The sequence below is a fragment of the Trachemys scripta genome, chromosome 21 (genome assembly GCF_013100865.1).
Source record: "Trachemys scripta elegans isolate TJP31775 chromosome 21, CAS_Tse_1.0, whole genome shotgun sequence".
Lineage (NCBI taxonomy): Eukaryota > Metazoa > Chordata > Testudines > Emydidae > Trachemys > Trachemys scripta.
The window spans coordinates 1,517,178-1,535,506 of record NC_048318.1 but is presented as its reverse complement, the minus strand read 5'-3'; the positions used below and the strand labels follow the sequence as shown (position 1 = coordinate 1,535,506).

Genomic DNA, 18,329 nt, shown 5'->3' with positions numbered 1-18,329 from the left:
GGTACAGAGTAATCATGTTTGTGAGCAAAACAAAAGATAATCACAAAACTAGAAGAAACTGGTTTGCGCTAACATCAAACCTGTATTGAGAGTAAAGGAGAGTTAACATGGAAACGACAGACTAATGAGTATGTAGAAGATAGCAGAAAGTTATATAAAGGGAAGCTGAAGCTGTGTATTGTCTGGTGCTGGATGTGATCATGGTGAGACCATCCTGATGTGCTTTCCACTTGTAAGTAACTGACCACTGCTTATGAGAGCTTTGCCTTAACGAAGATTTGTTAGATCCACCTGCTGAGTGGTGAATTGCACTCCAAGAATGTGCAAATAACCGTCCCTCTGCACCCAATGCATCACCCCCTGGCCATGAGCAGAGACAGCAAAGAGACACAGTCATAGGTGCTGGAACTAGGGGTGCTGCAGCACCCCCTGGCTTGAAGTGGTTTCCATCATATCCAGGATGTGAAGGTGGCATAAAAGACTGCAAGTACGACCAGAATCAGGCCCAGTGTGGTCTGGGTGACATCCCTTTAAGAGGAAAAGGAAAGAAGTGTTGGTCACTCTCTGTCCTTGGAGACCTCAGAGTTCCCAGGGGTTCAGGTGTCCTGACCCGCCTCTTGCTCTCTCAAATCTGGCTTTGCAGTGCTGCATGTGTGCCAGGCTGTTCTATGTGATGCTGTTGAGGTTCTGCACTAAAGTACAATTTTCATAGAGGATAAGGCTGTGACCTAGGATGATGCTGGGTGCACACTGCCCTCCAGTTCCTGTTAGAGGGGTAAGTAGGCCCCTGTGGAACACATCAGTGTGTTAATGACTGCGCAGGAGGCAACATGAAGATGGCAGTGAATGTTTAAGATTTTGTCTTTAACTTTCTTGAGAGGTGGATGTGTCCTGATGCTGCCTTAATAGTCAGGAAATGAAGGCTTGTCTACGTTAATTCCCTGTTATATATATATGGTTTGTACCTGTGACAGAATGTATCCCTGTCTTGATACCTTACGCACTATTGTAATAATCTTTGTATGAAAATGTCATGGAGGATAGGTCCATCAATGGCTCTTAGCCAGGATGGGCAGGGATGCAACCCATGCTATGAGTGTCCCTAGCCTCTGTTTGCTAGAAGCTGTGAGGGGATGACAGGGGATGGATCACTGATGATTGCCTGTTCTGTTCATTCCCTCTGAAGCACCTCACACTGGCCACAGTTGGAAGACAGGATACTGGGCTACATGGACCATTGGTCTGACCCATTACAGCCGTCCTCATTTTCTTACGTACGCCTTTTGAAGTATCATTTGCAAACTCATAATTTTCGGGTCATATTTGCCCTGGTAAAATGTGTGTCGCGACATGGTATGTGAAGTTATAAGATTTCCCTCTATGATGTTATTAACATGTTCCAAACCACAGCCCTACCGAAGCAGAAGTTGGCAAACAGGTCTGTCTTAAAAAACAGAATGTGTGCTCTGCTTAATTTGCATTGCTGTTTCTGCATTAGGGAAGCTAGTTCACAGTGTCGCCATCTCCTTGATTGTATTGTGAGGCTCACATTATTTGGGGATTTTCTTAAAGCCCCAGCTGCTGCTGCTCCTCAATGAGGAAACATGTGGTTTTCAAATAGTCACTTAAATGACCACTGGGTGTCACTGCTTTTCCATAAATTCCAAATTCCTTATTTACCACTAAGTAGCAAAGGTCTCCACTGCAGGATTGAAATTTAGCTCAGTTCCATAGCTGAGATATGGGATCTAGTACACAGCCCCACAATTCAGTGGTAGGAAGGAGAACATGCTACATTGCCATGTTTGTATTTGGTAACTGCAGAAGGGATCTCTTGCTGAACACCTGAGCTCAATGTGTCACGGCACCTGCAGATCCAGACCTGTATTCTCTCATGCACACAACTAGAGCTACGGGTGCGACTGGTCGCTGAACAATCAAGATCTCGCCATCCAGCAGCTCAAGTGGGAGGGGAGCCTCCCCTCATGTGGTTTATGGGAGCCACAGAACACCCTCTACAAAATGTGGAGCTCCTGAGGAAGGGATCCGTGCTCCAGCAGATTTGGGGGAATCTGGGAGACAGAGGTTGGGTGGTACTACTGGGGGTACAGCAGCATTGTCCCCATGACTGTGCACTGAACTGCAGTGGGGAGCTATGTGGGCCTCCAAGGGAGACCTCCCATGGCTCACCATGAACCTTAGTCTTGTCTATGTTGTCCAGATAAAAACCCTACATAGATGCAGTTAGCTATACAAGAAGATTCTAGGACTTTCACTCTGTGTATGCAGTGTTGTTGTAGCCATGTTGGTCCCAAGATATTAGAGAGACAAAATGGGTGAGGGGAATATATTTTATTGGACCAACTTCTGTTGGTGAGACAAGCTTTCGAGAAGTTGGTCCAATAAAAAATATTACCTCACCCACCTTGTCACTCTGAAGCCCCAAATGGTTTGAGTCAGCTGGAAGCAGCTACCAACAGGGCTCTGTTTGTTGAGACTATTGCCAGCTTCAGTCACTTGGAGTCATGGGCTGCTACTGTCCAATTTTTAAATTCTTTTTTTTTTGTGGTAAACCACACTTTACAAATTACACCCGTGAGCCAGCACAGGCTTCTAGCTAGCAGTACCAGGTAAAGGGGCTCATTACAGGCAGGGCTGGTGGCACCATCCACTAGTGATGTCACCAGCACCTCCTGCTAGAAAATGCTGTTTTCAGTTGTTTATCTTTGCTAAGCTTTAAATGTTCAGGCTAAAATTTTCCATGCTGGGCGTCAGCCTCAAGCTGTTGGGCCCGAGAGCCCCAAAACCAGCGCCCATTGTGGCTGGGCTGGCACAGCAAGCACTCCTCCTCCCCAGTACCCCTGCACATGGTAATGCTGCCCGAAGATCAGCTGCCGCTTCTTGCCCCTCCCCTTCAGCTGCCCTCATGATGCTGGTAAACCAGGTGCCAGCTCTTGCCAATGCTGTAGGTGTCATAGCTGGATTCACACCAGCTCACCTGTATATTAATATTGCTCAGGATAGGTGTTAGACTTGTGAAGATGTGTTTAGATTCACCAAAATGCTTATAAGTTGCTGTGTGCATTAATCTTACTTGTAATGTCTGTATCCCATGCTAAGGTAATATAGAAGTTTTACTTTATAATTGTAAAAATACCTGCTCCGAATCCGAGCACCTTGGCAAGAAGAGTGGTTCCCCCACCCACAAAGAAGGGCTATCAAATGGGGCACTGTAGGACGAGAACTTTGTTGACTGCCCCATCCACCCACAAAGAAGTTACGTGCAGGAGCACTCGTCCCATGGGTTTGAACTCTGGGGGAAGGACAGGTAAAGATGCTCACAAGAAGAAAGTTATCTTTGCTGTTTGGACTCTCACAAGGGCTAAGAAATAAAAGCAGAGATCTCCAGGTCATCCGGGGTTAGCCTTAAAAGGCATTCACCAGACAGGTTACTACATCTCTGTCACTCTTTGGAACCACAGCCTGTGACTCATTGGTGTTTACGTGTTGGCTGCTTTAACCTGTCCATAACACTCCCGTTGCTTTTTCCTAATTAGTATATCCATAGCTAGTTTACTCTTGGACTGGTTACCAGCTGTCTTTGGCATGAGCTCTAAGTTGCCCAACGATCTGGGGGAAGGAGCTGGGTGCAGGCCCAATATGCTGTGCATTTGGTGTAAGTGACCACTAGCCAGCCACCCCACGGATCCAGAGCAGCATCCCCGAGGCCTGGTCTGGGGCCACCTGGCAGGCCCATCTCACTGCCCCGGGTCACCCTTGTTGCTGGTCTGGGAAACTAACCCTATGGCGCTTACCACCAGCATGGTTGGCTCCCGCTCCGACAGGTGGCCCGAGGACCGCTAGAGTTGCCAACCCTCCCGGTTTGGTTGGGAGTCTTCTGGAATTGGGCTTGATCTCCCGGAGACTACTGAAGCCAATCCGGGAGGTTTTAAGCTGCTAAAAGTCTGACGGCGCAGCAGGGCTGAGGAGGTGTGGCCAGGGCATCTTTGTGCACCGCCCCCGCCCCGACTCTGCAGCTCCCATTGGCCAGGCATGGGGAACTATGGGGGCGGTGCTTGCACGCAGGGGCAGCGTGCAGAGCCTGGTTGCCTGTGAGCCGCTGCCAGACATGCCGCCGCTTCTGCGAGCTGCCTGAGATAAGCTGCTCCTAACCAGAGCCTGCACCTTGAACCCCCTCCCACACGCCAACCCCCTGCCCCCTCCTGCATCCAAACTCCCTGCCCCAGCCCTGAACTCCCTCAAGCACCCCAAACCCTCTCCCCCACCCCAACTCCCTGCCCCAGGTTCAGCCTGGAGCCCCCCCCAACTCCCTCCCAGAGCCCATACACCAAACCCCTCCTACACCCCAACTCCCTGCCCAATCCCCCGCCCCCACGCTCAGCCTGCTCCCCCCTCCAAACCTCTCGGCCCCAGCCCAGAGCCTGCACCCCCCCCCTCCCCTCCCCGTGAGTGAGAGCAAGTGAGGGAGGGGGACTGGAGTGAGCGAGGCAGGCCCGGGGAAGGGGCATGGCGGGGCGGGGCGGGGCACAGGCGTTGGGGTTTCTAGGCTGATCGTTGGCCCCCCCGCGGCCGGGTGCTGCAGCAGCCTCTGCCTGGACATGGTTCCCCCCAGATCCGGGGTTAGTTTGGTTCCGCGGCTCCCAGCTGTACAGTGTGGCAGCGCCCGGGCCGCCCGCAGCACCAGCCCCGCGGGTCACTCCTGTCCCCGGCCCCCCCTCGGCCGGGCTCCCGCGGGACTGGCCCCCGCCCCGCACTGGACTCGCCTGCTCCGGCCCCGGCCCCGCCTATCGCCCGCGCACCACTGCGCCGCCTGGGACCGCGCCTGCGCAGCGGCCGTCAACCGCCCCGCCCTGTAGAACCCCGCTGGGGGCGTGTCCAGCAGTGAGCGTGGCGGAAGGGGCGTGTCCTGGGGTGGGACGAGCGCGCTGGGCGGAAGCGGCGCCTGGATTCAAAGTGTCGGTTGGCGGAAGCTGCTTCCGGGCTCGCGTGAGAGCGGGGCGGGGGGGGTGTCTGAGTTGCCATGGCGATGGGTGTTAGTGGGGCGCCGGGCTGCGGGGTAGCGGTGGGTTTCGGCGGCGTGGGGCTGGTGTATGGGGGTTGGAGGGTCTGGTGGGGGCGCTAGGTTAGTTGGTCTGTGGGGGTGGGGTAGGGGTGCCTGGTGTGGGTCAGGGGTGCTGGGCTGGTTTATGGGGGTGGGTTGGGGTGTCTGGTGGGGGCAGGCGGTGCTGGGCTGGTTTTGTTGGGGTGGGATGGGGGTGTCTATGGCATGAGGCGCTGGGTTAGGTTGGTCTGTGGGGGGTGCTGGGTAGGTTTATGGGGGTGGGTTAGGGGTGTCTGCTGGGGGCGCTAGGTTAGTTTGGTCTGTGGGGGTGGGGTAGGGGTGCCTGGTGTGGGCAAGGGGTGCTGGGCTGGTTTATGGGGGTGGGTTAGGGGTGGCAATACTGGGTTGGTTTTGTTGGGGTGGGATGGGAGTGTCTGGGGTGGGAGTGGGAGCAATGGGCTAGTTTGGGGCTGGTGTAGGGATGTCTGTGGCAGGGCAGCAGGCTCTGGGTTGCTTTCATGGGGGTGTGCTGGGGTTGGGGGTACTGGGCTGCTTTTGCCTAGAACTCTCCCTTGAGCTGTTGTTTTCATTGTCTTTGAACAGGGCTGTGGATGAGGGGCTGCCTTCCCGTGTGACTGGGATGCTGCCACCTGCGAAGCAGCAGCCCTGTGCCCGGAGCATGGCGGTGGGACAGCCTGTAGGGGACAAAGCGAGGTGTCTGTGGATGGCAGTGAATCAGGCGGTACTGGCTGAGAGGAACCAGAGCGTGGCCCCTGTGGGAGTTTGGGTGGAGAGCGCCCAAGCTGGTGGCAGATGGGAGGAGAGCATTGCTTTCGTGAGTGCCCTGTCTGAATGCTTTGCCTGTTATGCTGTTTGCTTTCTCCAGATTGTTCCCTTGTCAGATTTGATAGCCCAGGCCAGGATTAGATCATCTCTGAGTGGGAATCTCAGCTAGGGTTCAGATTATAGCTTCTAAATATTCTTCCTTGATTTTGTGCTCCTTATTCCCCTACTCTTCCCCAGAAATCTGATAGTCATGGGCAGGGCCCTTTGTATTCTGCGATTCCACAGCTCCAAAGTCCTCCCTTGCTGCAGAATCTATTTTAGTACTCATAGTGGTGAAGATAGAAAAGGTGACCTGAATGTAAACCAATACAGCGTTGTTTTCCTGAGTTTGCAGATAGCCTGAAATGATATCTGTGAGAGACCTGAACTGCTCCCTTCATCTTAAAGGGTTGTTAATGCAGAAACCCTTAAGATGACAATCTATAGTACTCTGGAAAACGTGCAAACAAGTTCATTTTTTTAACTAATTTATTTTTTTAAATAAATCCCACAGCAGCTGTGATACTGATGAGATTATTTATTTTCACAGTTAACTCAATAAAACCTCCATTCTTAAAACTTACCTGAAACGTCGACAGAATTTTCACCTAAGCACTGCTGAGTCTAGGGACCTTCCAGAAGAACTTAAGTGCAGCTAAGAGAGAGGAGTTATTTAAATTAAGTGTCAGTGGGGACACAAGAACAAATGGATATAAAATTGGCTATCAACAAGTTTAGGCTTGAAATTAGATGTTTCTAACCACCAGAGGAGTGAAGTTCTGGAATAGCCTTCCAAGGGGAGCAGTGGGGGCAAAAAACCTATCTCGCTTCAAGACTGAGCATGAAACATTTATGGAGGGGATGGTATGATGAGACTGCCTGCAATGGCATGTAGCTGATCTGCAACTGCGAGCAGCAAATATATCCAATGGCTAGTGATGGGACACCAGTTGGGGAGGGCTCTGAGTTACTACAGAGAATTCTTTTCCAGGTGTGTGGCTGGTGGGTCTTGCCCACATGCTCAGGGTCTAACTGATTACCATATTTGGGGTTAGGAAGAAGTTTTCCCCAGGTCAGGTTGGCAGAGGCCCTGAGGGTTTTTTTGCCTTCCTCACTTGTAGGTTTAAACTAGTATAAATGGTGGTTTCTCTGTAACTTTGTCTTTAAATCATGATTTGAGGACTTCTGTAATGGACCCCTAATCTCTGGCTGATTTACTGGAGTGGGTGGGTGAGGGTTTCTGGCCTGCAGTGCGCAGGGGGTCAGACTAGAATTATGACGATGATGGTCCTTTCTGGTCTTCAAGTCTATAAGTATGCTATAGAAGGTTTTGGTTTGTATGTACATCCTTGCCCTTACTTGTCTATTTCTCTTTCATTGCTTGTGCCCAGAGATCTGTTTTGTTTTCTTCTTGTATAGAATCCTCAACCAAGTGGACGGCAGCACTGTCCCCAGTGTGTTTACTTTGATTGTGCTAGAAAGACACATTTGTTATGAGCAGGTAGAAACTGAAATGTGCTCTTTTGGCCCAGCACAAAATCCTACTCTAGAGGGCACAAGGGCTGCCACGCACAACTATCTATCTCAATGAAAATGAGTAGCCCATTTTATAGTCCTCCTCTGGTAGGAAACAGACAGGAGAATAGTAGCTTTGATATGCTGGTGTTTTGAGGTTCCTTATTTTGACTTTTTACCTAACCCATATAGCAAACCAATCAGCAATGGCCTTGTGATTTTTCTTTTGTTTTTTACTAGCATATTTACAAATAAATACACATGGGGCGGCCTGTGACACCTGTATTTGGGGAGGCTGGTTGCGAGTGCCAGAAGCTCCCCAGAAGTAGCGTGGGGGGGGCACCAGTGCCTCAACTGTGGCCCTGCCCTCTTGTTCCATCCCGAAGCCGGCCTGGCTCGGCTTCCTCCCGTGAGGCCCTGTCCATGCTCCACTGCTGCTTGTGCCTCTTCACCCCTGGTGGGCAGGGGGGACCCCTGGCGGGAGGGGGTGGAAAGGTGCAAGGGCCTCTGGGATGGGAAGAGGTGAAGTGAGGGTGGAGCCTCTTGGGGGAAAAAGCAGAGCAGGGGCAGGAAGAGGAGCACCGCGGGTGGACGAGGACAAGCGGGAGCGGGGCTTTGAGGCAGAGTGTGGACGGGGACATGGCTCGGGCGCCCTTTCAGCAGCAGCGCTCCAAAGGTGGTGGGTTGGGGTGCCTCCAAAGGCAGGTGTGCCTCATCCTGTTTGGGGAGGCTTAGCCTCCCCTGACCTCTTATACCTGCTACCCATGTACAGAATTCACAGGTAGGTTAGGTGTTGCATTCAGGTATGGGCAAAGGGGGAGGGATAGCTCAGTGGTTTGAGCATTGGCCTGTTAAACCCAGGGTTGTGAGCTCAATCCTTGAGGGGGCCATTTAGGGATCTGGGGCAAAAATCTGTCTGGGGACTGGTCCTGCTTTGAGCAGGGGGTTGGACTAGATTACCTCCTGAGGTCCCTTCCAATCCTGATATTCTATGATTCTGTGAAAAGTTCATAGATTCTGGTATATGGTGCAGCATTGTTAAACACAAGTATTTGGTGCAGTCATATGCACTGATGTACAATTCTTGCATATCATAAGAGCATGATGCAGAATTAGGATACTTGTATAATGACACTACCTATGGAAGTCAGAGACTGGCATCGTTCCAAGTACAGAACAGTGTTGCTCTAACTTGAGGGCCTTTTTATCTTTTGTGTTACAGATGGGTGATTGACTAAGGCTTGATATACCATAAACTTCTCTTCACACTTTAATGAAGCTGCGATCTGTTCTAGCTCTCATTTATTGTGTGTTATGCAGGCACTTTGCATTGTATTGCAACAGCAGTGTAATGTGGTGATGTGCAGCCTTGCTGCTGTTAATATTCAGTTGTTTTGTAGTTTTCTCTCTAAGCGCATAACTTGAGTTTTACAAAATTTATTGAAAGCTTTTCATAATGTTTGATATGTCCTTAAAAAGCAGGAAGCCTGTGGATGGTCTCAAAAAGTGTCTGTCAAATAACTTGATTTCCTCCTTTTCACCTTTTTATGGAGCTCGTTTTGTTGGTGATGACGAGTAGAAATGTGTTAATACTTTGGATTGGAATTCTTTTGCACAGTCTCACTCTAGCTGTCCTGCGTGCTCCTCTTCCTCCTTTCCCCCTGTAACAGAATACACTTAGTATAAACAAATGTAAACTCAAATAAATACAAATCTGGTCAAACACTATTAAACCAATCAATCAAGGGAGGCACTCGCCTGATGCTTACAAGTCATCCCTGTTCGTTGTGTGTGTGTTTTCTATCCCTTTCACTATCCTTTCTGTCTTGTCTGTTTAGGTTGTAAACTCTTTGGAGCAAGAAACATCTTTTGCTCTGTCTTTGGTCAGTACCTAGCACAATGGAGCATTAGGGCCTCAAAACGCTGTTCTAATACAAACAATCAGTAATAAGGATCCATTCTGGTCCTGATGGAAGGAGGGTTTACAGTGAGTATTTTGGAGACAGTCTTAGAAGTTGTGCTTCTGTTGTGGTTTTATGTGCTGTGACTTATGTATCTTCGTACTATACATCAAGCTTCGTGGAGAAAGGTAAATCTAAAAAAAAATGCCAGGTTTTTTCTTTCTTTCTGAGTTTTCTTGCAATTTATCTAATTTGGGTTTGTGGTGTTGAATGCCTGCTCTTGGTGTGGGGCTAATGTTGAATTTAGGATATTTATACAAGTCATATTTGAAGCTAATGTTGTTGGATGAATGGTCCTCATAGGTGCAAGTGAGAAACTTTAAATTGCTGATTTATGTGAGTGTTTGTTTTCCATCAGATGGTGAAAATACTGTGAGAACAGCAGGTCTTGCTTTATTTTGGCCCCGTAAGTTAGTTCCCTGACATGTTATAACAGATCTGGGATGGGTACGTAAAACGTTGTTGAAAGACCGATGTGGGACTTGCACTGGGCCTTAATGGAGACCACAAGGGGTGTCAACCCTCAGTTTTCTGATTCGGGTTTTGTGGCTTCTGTGAGTCTTTCTGAAAGCAGCTTCATGTCTGATTGCCCCACGAGTTGCTTTATTAAACATGCCCCTTTTCTTTCCTTTTTTATATTATGCATTTTAAAGGGGGAAAGTAAAGATTTCCACTTTGTAACATGATCTTCCCAACCCATCCGTGCAGCTGTTACTAGATTCACAGAACAATCTGTGTTACACTGTCACAATTTTAACTAATTGTGTTTACCTTTAAACCAGAACATTGACACACATCCCTTTCCCTAGAGATACTGCTTGTGTGTAGGTTTATGTACAGGTCCCGGAGAGAGAGAAGCTGAAATCCAGGCTGTTGTGACGCTGCTTGGTGAAAAAGCTAATTTGAACATCTCCTTTAACCTGTTCCAGGCTTCAGCGTTTCAGGTTGAAGAGGAGCTAAAGGAGCAGCAAAAGGAAAAAGAGGAAAATCTGAAACGCTTCCAGGGGGAAGTGAAGCAGAGGGTGAATCAGCAAATCAAGATGAGGAGAAAGCAGCAGCTCCAGAAATCCTGTGAAGCGGTAGGGCAAACCTGTATCAACACCAGCCTCTATCTGCTCTGATTCACACAAGGAGCCTTGCTTAGATGGTGACACTGCTTCAAAAGCAAACATTCCTGTGTAAATACAACCACTATTTATACAATCTTAAGGCTTGTCTCTTAAGAAAGTCAGGAAATTTGCAATTATTTCCCCAGCTTCTTTGACTCTAGGCATATTGCACAGACTTAATGTCCAGAGATCTATGTCCTAGTGAAGACCAGCAGGGAACTCACAACTGAAAACCATTGCTGAGGTGTCTATTACAGATACGACCCTTGCAGGATTCCTAATGTTACGTTTTGTGCACTAGTTTGTGACTGGCTGGGAGTTTCCCTAGCTCTGTCTTTGGGGTCTTTTAGGTACTGGTAGTTAAGCATGAGCCTTCTCAAGTGCATGTTCCAACCTGCAGTACCTCTAGAACCTTCCTAGCTAGTTTCTTCTGACTGCAATCTGCTTGAGCTACATGTCGCTGGGCTGGACTGGGCTAGCTCCTTGCTCTCTTCCCCATTCCCCTGCCTTGTCAGCAGAGGAAGAAGAAGAAAGAGGTATTGCCTCTGAAGAGCTATACTTTTGCCCTGCTTGTATCTTTGAACTCCGGCAGGAGGGGATGAATGAGGAAGGGAGGTTAGCACAGCAATTCCCTTTAATAAACTTGTTGCACATGTTCAGTTCCATGAGGGATCACCTTGGTGAGGGGGCACTAACCTTCAGGTGCACTCAACCCTTGAGTGCGGAGCCACAGGGGGGTGTAACCGCAAAAATCCATCTGTTACTGCTACCTTTCTGTCATCACGTGAATGAAAATCCCAGAGGCAGCAAACTGTCAACACGTGCGTGGATTTACTCAATGAGTGACTTCGGTAAGACGGTTGTTCTGGACTTGTGTGGGTTTTTTTCCCCCCCATCACTGCAGGCAGAAAAAGAAAGCTCTGTTGTGATGCGATGTTCGGATTCTGCACTGCACTTGACCCCTAAGAGGAATACATGTGTGTATCGAAGTAATGCAGCATCTGCCATCTGCAGTTCTGGTACCAACTTGATCCCTGTGCAGCAGCTTCGTGCCAGTTGGGAGGAAGAGGGAAGAGAGAAGCAAAGCCAGTTGTTCTATCAACAAGCCAACACAGTGAGTGTTTATTGACAGCCAACAATCTCACAACCTCCATTTGTTGTATGCCCAGAATGAAAACATACTTTCTGTAACAAATAGCATTAAAACTTCCCCAACTGCGATACAGAAGCACTCTCCTTTAGAAATGAGCTTGCATATCATGAACGTAAAGCCTTTGCAAGTACTCTGACACTTAGAATTACAAGGGAAGCATGTGTGTGAGTTTTATTGTTATAACTGGGTCATTACATTATAACATTACAATGCTTTACTTCGCTTACCCTACTTTTACCTTTTGTACATCTCACTCGTGACACTTACCTGTCCTTGAGGTGGAAGATGATGGTATGTTTTGTGGTTTTACTCCAGTCTCGCCTTTTATGGACTGGATGTCATTGTGTGTTTACCACCACAAAGCATTGAATGTAAAGTACAAAGCTATTATATAGGGAACTTTTTTTTGGATTCTTGATATTGTTGAGGTTCCATTTAGCCATAATCTCAGTATTAAAACTAACAACAAATATCCCTATTAAGAATGCTGCAATTAAATTTAATCCATCATTAGTTAAAGGGAATGCTTGCATCTCCGCTAGTGAAACACCTCCAAAGAAGTGAAGTAAAACCTCCATAAAATAAAGGTTCTTCCCCATTGGTGTGTGTCATTGGGTAGAAGGCACTAGATGGAGTCCTCTCCCCACTGACAGCCTGACTACCCAGGAACAAAGGGGTGAGATAACTAAAGCCTTGTGGAATGTGTGAGGTAGGGGCCAGCTGCCTTTTTAAAGTTCATAACAGTGCTTATGATTTATCTTGGCAGTTTAAAAAATTACTCACTATCCTATGTGTCTGTGCTTGAGTTTAACAGTTCAGTTCCCAATCCAAATTCAGTGAAGTTTAGAGGTATCTGGGGCTTTGGTTCAGTGCGCCCTCTAATTATGGTATCTTTCTGTATCCTAAGCCCTTAGACCTGCTTATATTAAAACAAAAAGAAACCACCACTCTGGGTTAATGTTGCTCAGTGTCTGTGTCAGTATATAGGACATTCAGAACTGGATCAGCTGGATCAAGGTGGACATCCAGCTTCTGGTACTGGCTTCTAACAGATTTTTTTTTGGGGGGGGGGGGGTAAATCCCTTCTCCCTCTCGTGCACAGATTACTGGTGGTAAGAGAATTGAGGCTAAATTGACTAAAGCACAGGTTTTTCTCTGAGCTAATCACACAGCACCTGTGATTGGGTAGCAGGAATGGGATCTAGAATGTCTCATGTCTAGACCCAAAGTCCAAATCTAAAACAGGTCAGTAGGAACCAAAGTCAGGCTGTGACAGCTTTGAGGCAAGTGAAACAAACTGTTGGTGATCACATACTAATGGGCCACATTCCTGGCAATCATAACAGACTGGTCAAGGAGTGAATTGGCCATAAACAAAATTCTTTCTTTTACCAAGAACTGTCCTATGGATTAGACTTGAGGTATGCTTGCAAGGCACTGCAGCTGCCGGTCACATACCTGTCAGTGGATTACCCCCAACAGTCAAGCAACTGATACTTTGCCTGAGGGTGCAATGGAGCGCCCAAGATGATGTTGGCCACTTTGAGTGACGATTATTTTCAGCTGTGATGTCTTCTACCTTGTGATAAACCTTTTGGCCTTCTCCTCATTTGTAGCAGCAAGCTATCACTAAACTGTCAATCTGTTAGCACTTCAGAGTCTTGTGGCACCTTTAAGACTAACAGATGTATTGGAGCATAAGCCTTCGTGGGTGAATACCTGCTTCATCAGACGCAACGAAGTGGGTATTCACCCACGAAGGCTTATGCTCCAATACATCTGTTAGTCTTAAAGGTGCCACAAGACTCTCTGTTGCTTTTTACAGATCCAGACTAACACGGCTACCCCTCTGATACTTGTTAGCACTTTGTTGATCTGTCTTTCTTACTGGCAGCTTAGCAAAACTATGAAACAGGTCCGTCGCCGGCTAGCATCCTGCAAAACAGTGCCCAAAGGAGCAGGCCCACCCGAACTTCCAGGAGGCGTCTGGGGTGTCAGCACAAGCAGAAATGTAAGTGAGGGGCTGACTCGTGGCTGAGCTAAGTCTAGTAGAGTGATCATAAATTATTTGTTGCACTGTGTGAAGATCCTGAGCCCTATACAATCAGCCAACTGCACAGTGCAGTGGATCTTTTCAATAAAGGGTAAAATAAAATGGGTTATTGCTGTCACTTAATAATTATTATCCCATATGTTTAAATTCACTGGGGTTGAGAGACCCAAGGAGATGCCTTTACAGTACCGAGTAGTGTGCCTAGACTGTCCGGTTACTTTTTCTTCCCCTCTTATTACTATTCATTCAGGTAAAGCAAGCTCCACTGAAAACCACATGAAAAGAAACTTACTGAAACAACCACCATTAAAGTACTATCATTATTCAGAGCAGGACTGTAAAGATGGCTCCTTCTTGCCCATCAGCCCTGAATACACAGGGAGCAGATATGCCAATGCTCTTCTTCACTTCTGTATGAGCAACCTCCTTTTGCCCTGCAGAGCCAACAGTTGAGAGAGACTCCAGGTCACTTTCTTTTTCTTTATCCACTTCCAGGGCTAGCATTTTAAACCGCATCCTATAGCTGTCTGGGGTGGGAGGTGAAGGGGTGTTGTTTTGTTTGTCGGCCTTCCAGATCAACATTTCCTTCTAGACCCCTCCTTTTAAAATGTGGAGTTTGCTTCCCAAAATAACACTAGCCCAAGGCTTAGGGCTGGCCACGTTCAGTCCTGCCCAAATGATGGGTAGAAGGTCTGATGTTATGTGACCTAGCAAGACACCTCTCCCCCCCCCATCCCCACCCCACCCCCCCAAAAAACAAAACAAAAACAGTGCTTTATACCATTAGAAAATTGCAAGGGGAGGTTGTCAGTTCCTAGCTTCCCAAAAGGCCCAATTTGTTTTAGAAGGCTTTTAAAATACACACTTTCATGTAGAGCAGGGGTTTTCAAACTTCATTGCACCACGACCCCCTTCTGACAACAAAAATTACTACATGACCCCAGGAGGGGGGGACCGAGCCCCACCATCCCAGGCGGGGGGAGGGGAGGGCGGGGCAGGGTCAAAGCCGAAGCCCGAGCCTCACTGCCCCAGGCAGGGGGCCTGTAACTTGAGTCCCACCACCCTGAGCTGATGCCCTTGGGCTTTGTCTTTGGCCCTGGGCAGTGGGGCTTGGGCCCTGGGTGGTGGGGCTTGGGCCCCAGGCCCCAGCAAGTATAAGCCAGCCCTGGCATCCCCATTAAAATGTGCTCATGACCCACTTCAGGGTCCCGACCCACAGTTTGAGAACCGTTGATTTAGAGAGTTGCTTCTGGGTCATTGAGGGAGTTCTTTTGACATGTGCACTATTGGGCTTGTGGTGCTCAAGGACTTTGGCTTTATGGCGGAAGAGCTACAAAATAGCTTAACTACTGCCTTATCATATTCAAGCTGTTTATGAACAGGTTTCTCTGAAAGCCATGGTGCATGACTGGGTGAAGCGGTACAAACGTTTTATTGGCACTTTTTTGGGATGCTAGTGGCCTCAATGCTCATAAGTAACGCAGTCATTACATACATAAGCCAATAAAACTCTCTCATCTCTTGCCATTGTGCATTCTTTATTGGTCTGGCCTGTTGCAAGGTTTCAAGAGTGTCTTTTTTTCGTCTAGCATAGAAACAGCAAAGTAGAACAAATCCTGAGTCCATGATACCCTGAGTCTGCATTTTACCTACCTTCATTTTCACAGATGCCCTTTAAGATCTATTGTATCTTCCGATATCAAGAGTCTAAATCAATATTCGGCCTGCTTCTCTGTGAACACCACCTCTCTATCTTCCATGGCCTGATTAAATGTATTGAACGCTTCCATGTTCAATAAAAGAATTACCCACCAATTCTTGTTCTAGGTATTTTCCAGCTTAAACTAGAATCTGTTGTTATTAGTGTGTTGCTGTGCATAGCATTGTTGATCCGCTGTTCTAAGTATTAAGAGAATCTGCAACAGCAATTAGCAAGTGTTGTCTTTTTTTTTTTTTTTAAATGTTTGCATCTCCTGCAACTGCCAAATGACATGCACAGAAGACCACTTCCTTTATTCCCACCAGCTAGTCACTTTTGCACCTTTGACAAGGTTGTCCACCACTTAAAATCTGCAGTGGCACTATTTCTTGCTCATTCCCCTCTACTGAAGTTCGAGCATGTCCTCTTTACAACGTGTCTAGTCTCCACTGACCCACAGAACAAGTGTCCTCAGATTGCTCTTACACCCAAAGCTTACAGGGGTCTTATATTCATGAGCTGCTCCTGCATTGAAATAATGTAGTTAAGTTTAAATCTCACATTTTTTCCCCCCCCCCAGAAACCAGTGTCTCACAGGCCAACTCGAGTGCATGGAGAAGAGTGTGAGGAGTTTCCTCTGGCAGGACATCATGACCTTCCCGCTGAACTACAAAACCAGGCAACAACCAAAAATCAGGCTGAGCAGGGTGATGACAACTTGTACTACAAACTTGAATTTGGAAAAGTAAGACATCTAAAATCCCAGACCAGATGTGACTGAGGCTGGGTCAGCCAGTCCTGGCGTCCCGAATTCTTGTTCTAAGTAAAGGTGGTTTCTGGTCCAGAACAGCTACTGTCTGAGCAGTGGTGCTGCCCTGTCAGTTGACCTCCTAACCTGAACTCTAGGCTCCAGATACGAGTTCAGACTTCTACTTTGACCTCTCTGCTGAGCTTGATAGCAAAGAGTAGCATTTGTGGTGGTGACTTTTTTTTACATGGGTGTCTGTTCACTTGAGTCACTAAACAGCAAGTAGCTATTTAATTGTTTTATCACTGCCATTTTAGGCTGGAATTGAACCCTCGATTACGGGTGAATATTCCATGTGAATCTGGGACAGGTTCTTGTGACAGCATATTTAATGACTGGATTTTTTTTTTTTCTGTTTGCAAGCAGGCTGATGTATTTATAGAAGCATTTGTTCGAATTTGTTACTTTATGCAAACATTTCACCCAATGGGAACATTTACTATTTGTGCCAAGAATGGTTTATATTAGACATGGGATGTTCTTATTTTTTTTGATCCATTATTAGATATTGAAGCAAGAGGGCTTGAGCAAGTTCTGTCTGCTTCAGATACTTGCCTAAGTATTTGTGAGACTTCCACATGCTGAAAATATTCTTGTAAACAAGTATTCACTGGTACAAATGTTTGTGAAACTTTAAAAATTGTGGTGAATATAGCTAAGAATATGCACATGTAATTGAACAGTTTGCAAGTAGCTTTTTGCAGTATTTGCACAGTTTTTGTGCTATGTCCCATTACCAGCTACCAGAGGTCTCCAATCCCCCTAAATTTCGTTTTTGATTCTTAAACAAGGGTTCTACAAGACAGATTAGTGCAAAGTGGCCTTAACTTTGCAAGAATGAACTGAAAAGTAATATATTTCTGGCAGGACCCAAGTTCAGAGTTCATGTAAGAGTTAACCCAAAGTAAAACAGAAAGCTGCATTCCTATAGTAATGCTCTGATGGGGGGAAAAAAACCAAACTCCAAGACAGACTTATCCATCCATAAAATAGGTGAGCACACAGACAAGAGCGTTGCCCTTAGTCAATCAGTGGTTGTGCAAACTTTAGTCACCTTCATTAACATACAGAAGTCCACAAAAATACACATAGCATGCTGAAGAATCTCTTCTTCACTGGCATTCTGCGTGCCACCAGTTCGACAGGTGTAGCTGAACACATTGAATCTGTATATACAGACTTAAGCCTAGATCATGGAATTATTCAATTTGTATTGAAAGGGCTCCTGTGGTTAAAGCATCACACTTACAACTGGCTTCACACAGCTATGTCTCAGAGCCCTTATGGGGAAAAGAACATAAGAAAGATGGGAGGATGGTCGTGTTTTGGCCACTGTACGAGTGCAGTGGCTTTGCCTATTAAGATGTCTGCAAACCTCTTAAAGTCCTTGATCAAAAAATTCCCATCTTTCAGTGTGGAAGCATGACCCTCTGAACTGCATGAGTAAAAGTTTGCAGGATCAGATCTTAGGTGTGAATGGGGAGGAAAAAAGGGAAGTTAGTGCTAGTGACACTACAGGGTCAAAGTAGCATTTTTGGGGACCTTAACTGTACATCTCCATGTTTTAAAAAGTTTTGAATTTCTCCTATTTTTCACCAGGACATTCAGAATTAAGGTCTTTAATTTTGTCAGTTTGGGGTAACTGCAATGCTCTTAGAATGATTTTTGTCCTTATAATAAGTATAGAATCTCAATCTTAACTGCATCTTTAACAAATTTCTGTCTGTGAATATCTAATAAAATGTCAGACATATATGTGTAAAAAAACAGTAAGAATCATGTATTGTGCAAAAACATCCACTAATTTTCACATTAATTACATAAGAACATAAGAGTGGCCATACCAGGTCAGACCTATGGTCCATGTAGCCCAGTATCCTGTCTTCTGACAGTTGCTAGTGTCAGTTGCTTCAGAGGAAATGAATACAACAGAGCAATTTGTTGAGTGATCCATCCACTGTTGTCCAGTCCCAGCTTATGACAGTCATATTTAGGAGGAACCAGAGCATGGGGATTGTGTTCCTGACCATCTTGGCTAACAGCCATTGATGGACCTGTCCTGCATGCATTTATTTAATTCTTTTTGAATCCAGTTATGCTTCTGGCCTTCTCAATAACCTGTGGCAATGAGTTCCACAGGTTGA

The 18,329-nt window shown here is 46.8% G+C and overlaps 2 protein-coding genes across 5 annotated transcripts in view; one reads left to right on the top strand and one right to left on the bottom strand.

Annotated features, from left to right (window-relative positions):
- The window catches only part of HEPACAM (hepatic and glial cell adhesion molecule), a 92,898-nt gene extending 89,020 nt beyond the window's left edge, over window positions 1-3,878 (bottom strand). The window contains exon 1 of the mRNA XM_034754619.1: window positions 3,816-3,878. The gene's annotated coding sequence lies outside the window, so the exon portion shown is untranslated. The remainder of the gene's footprint in view (window positions 1-3,815) is intronic.
- A 716-nt stretch (window positions 3,879-4,594) lies between these two features.
- CCDC15 (coiled-coil domain containing 15) overlaps window positions 4,595-18,329 on the top strand; it is a 34,281-nt gene continuing 20,546 nt past the window's right edge. Inside the window, exons 1-6 of one of the 4 annotated variants that reach the window (XM_034754776.1) lie at window positions 4,595-4,640; window positions 5,666-5,897; window positions 10,293-10,442; window positions 11,377-11,586; window positions 13,520-13,636; window positions 15,958-16,122. In XM_034754776.1, the coding sequence (XP_034610667.1) occupies window positions 5,703-5,897; window positions 10,293-10,442; window positions 11,377-11,586; window positions 13,520-13,636; window positions 15,958-16,122 (837 nt within the window). In that variant the 5' untranslated portion in view covers window positions 4,595-4,640; window positions 5,666-5,702. The other 3 variants (XM_034754773.1, XM_034754775.1, XM_034754774.1) reach the window with 3 other exon arrangements.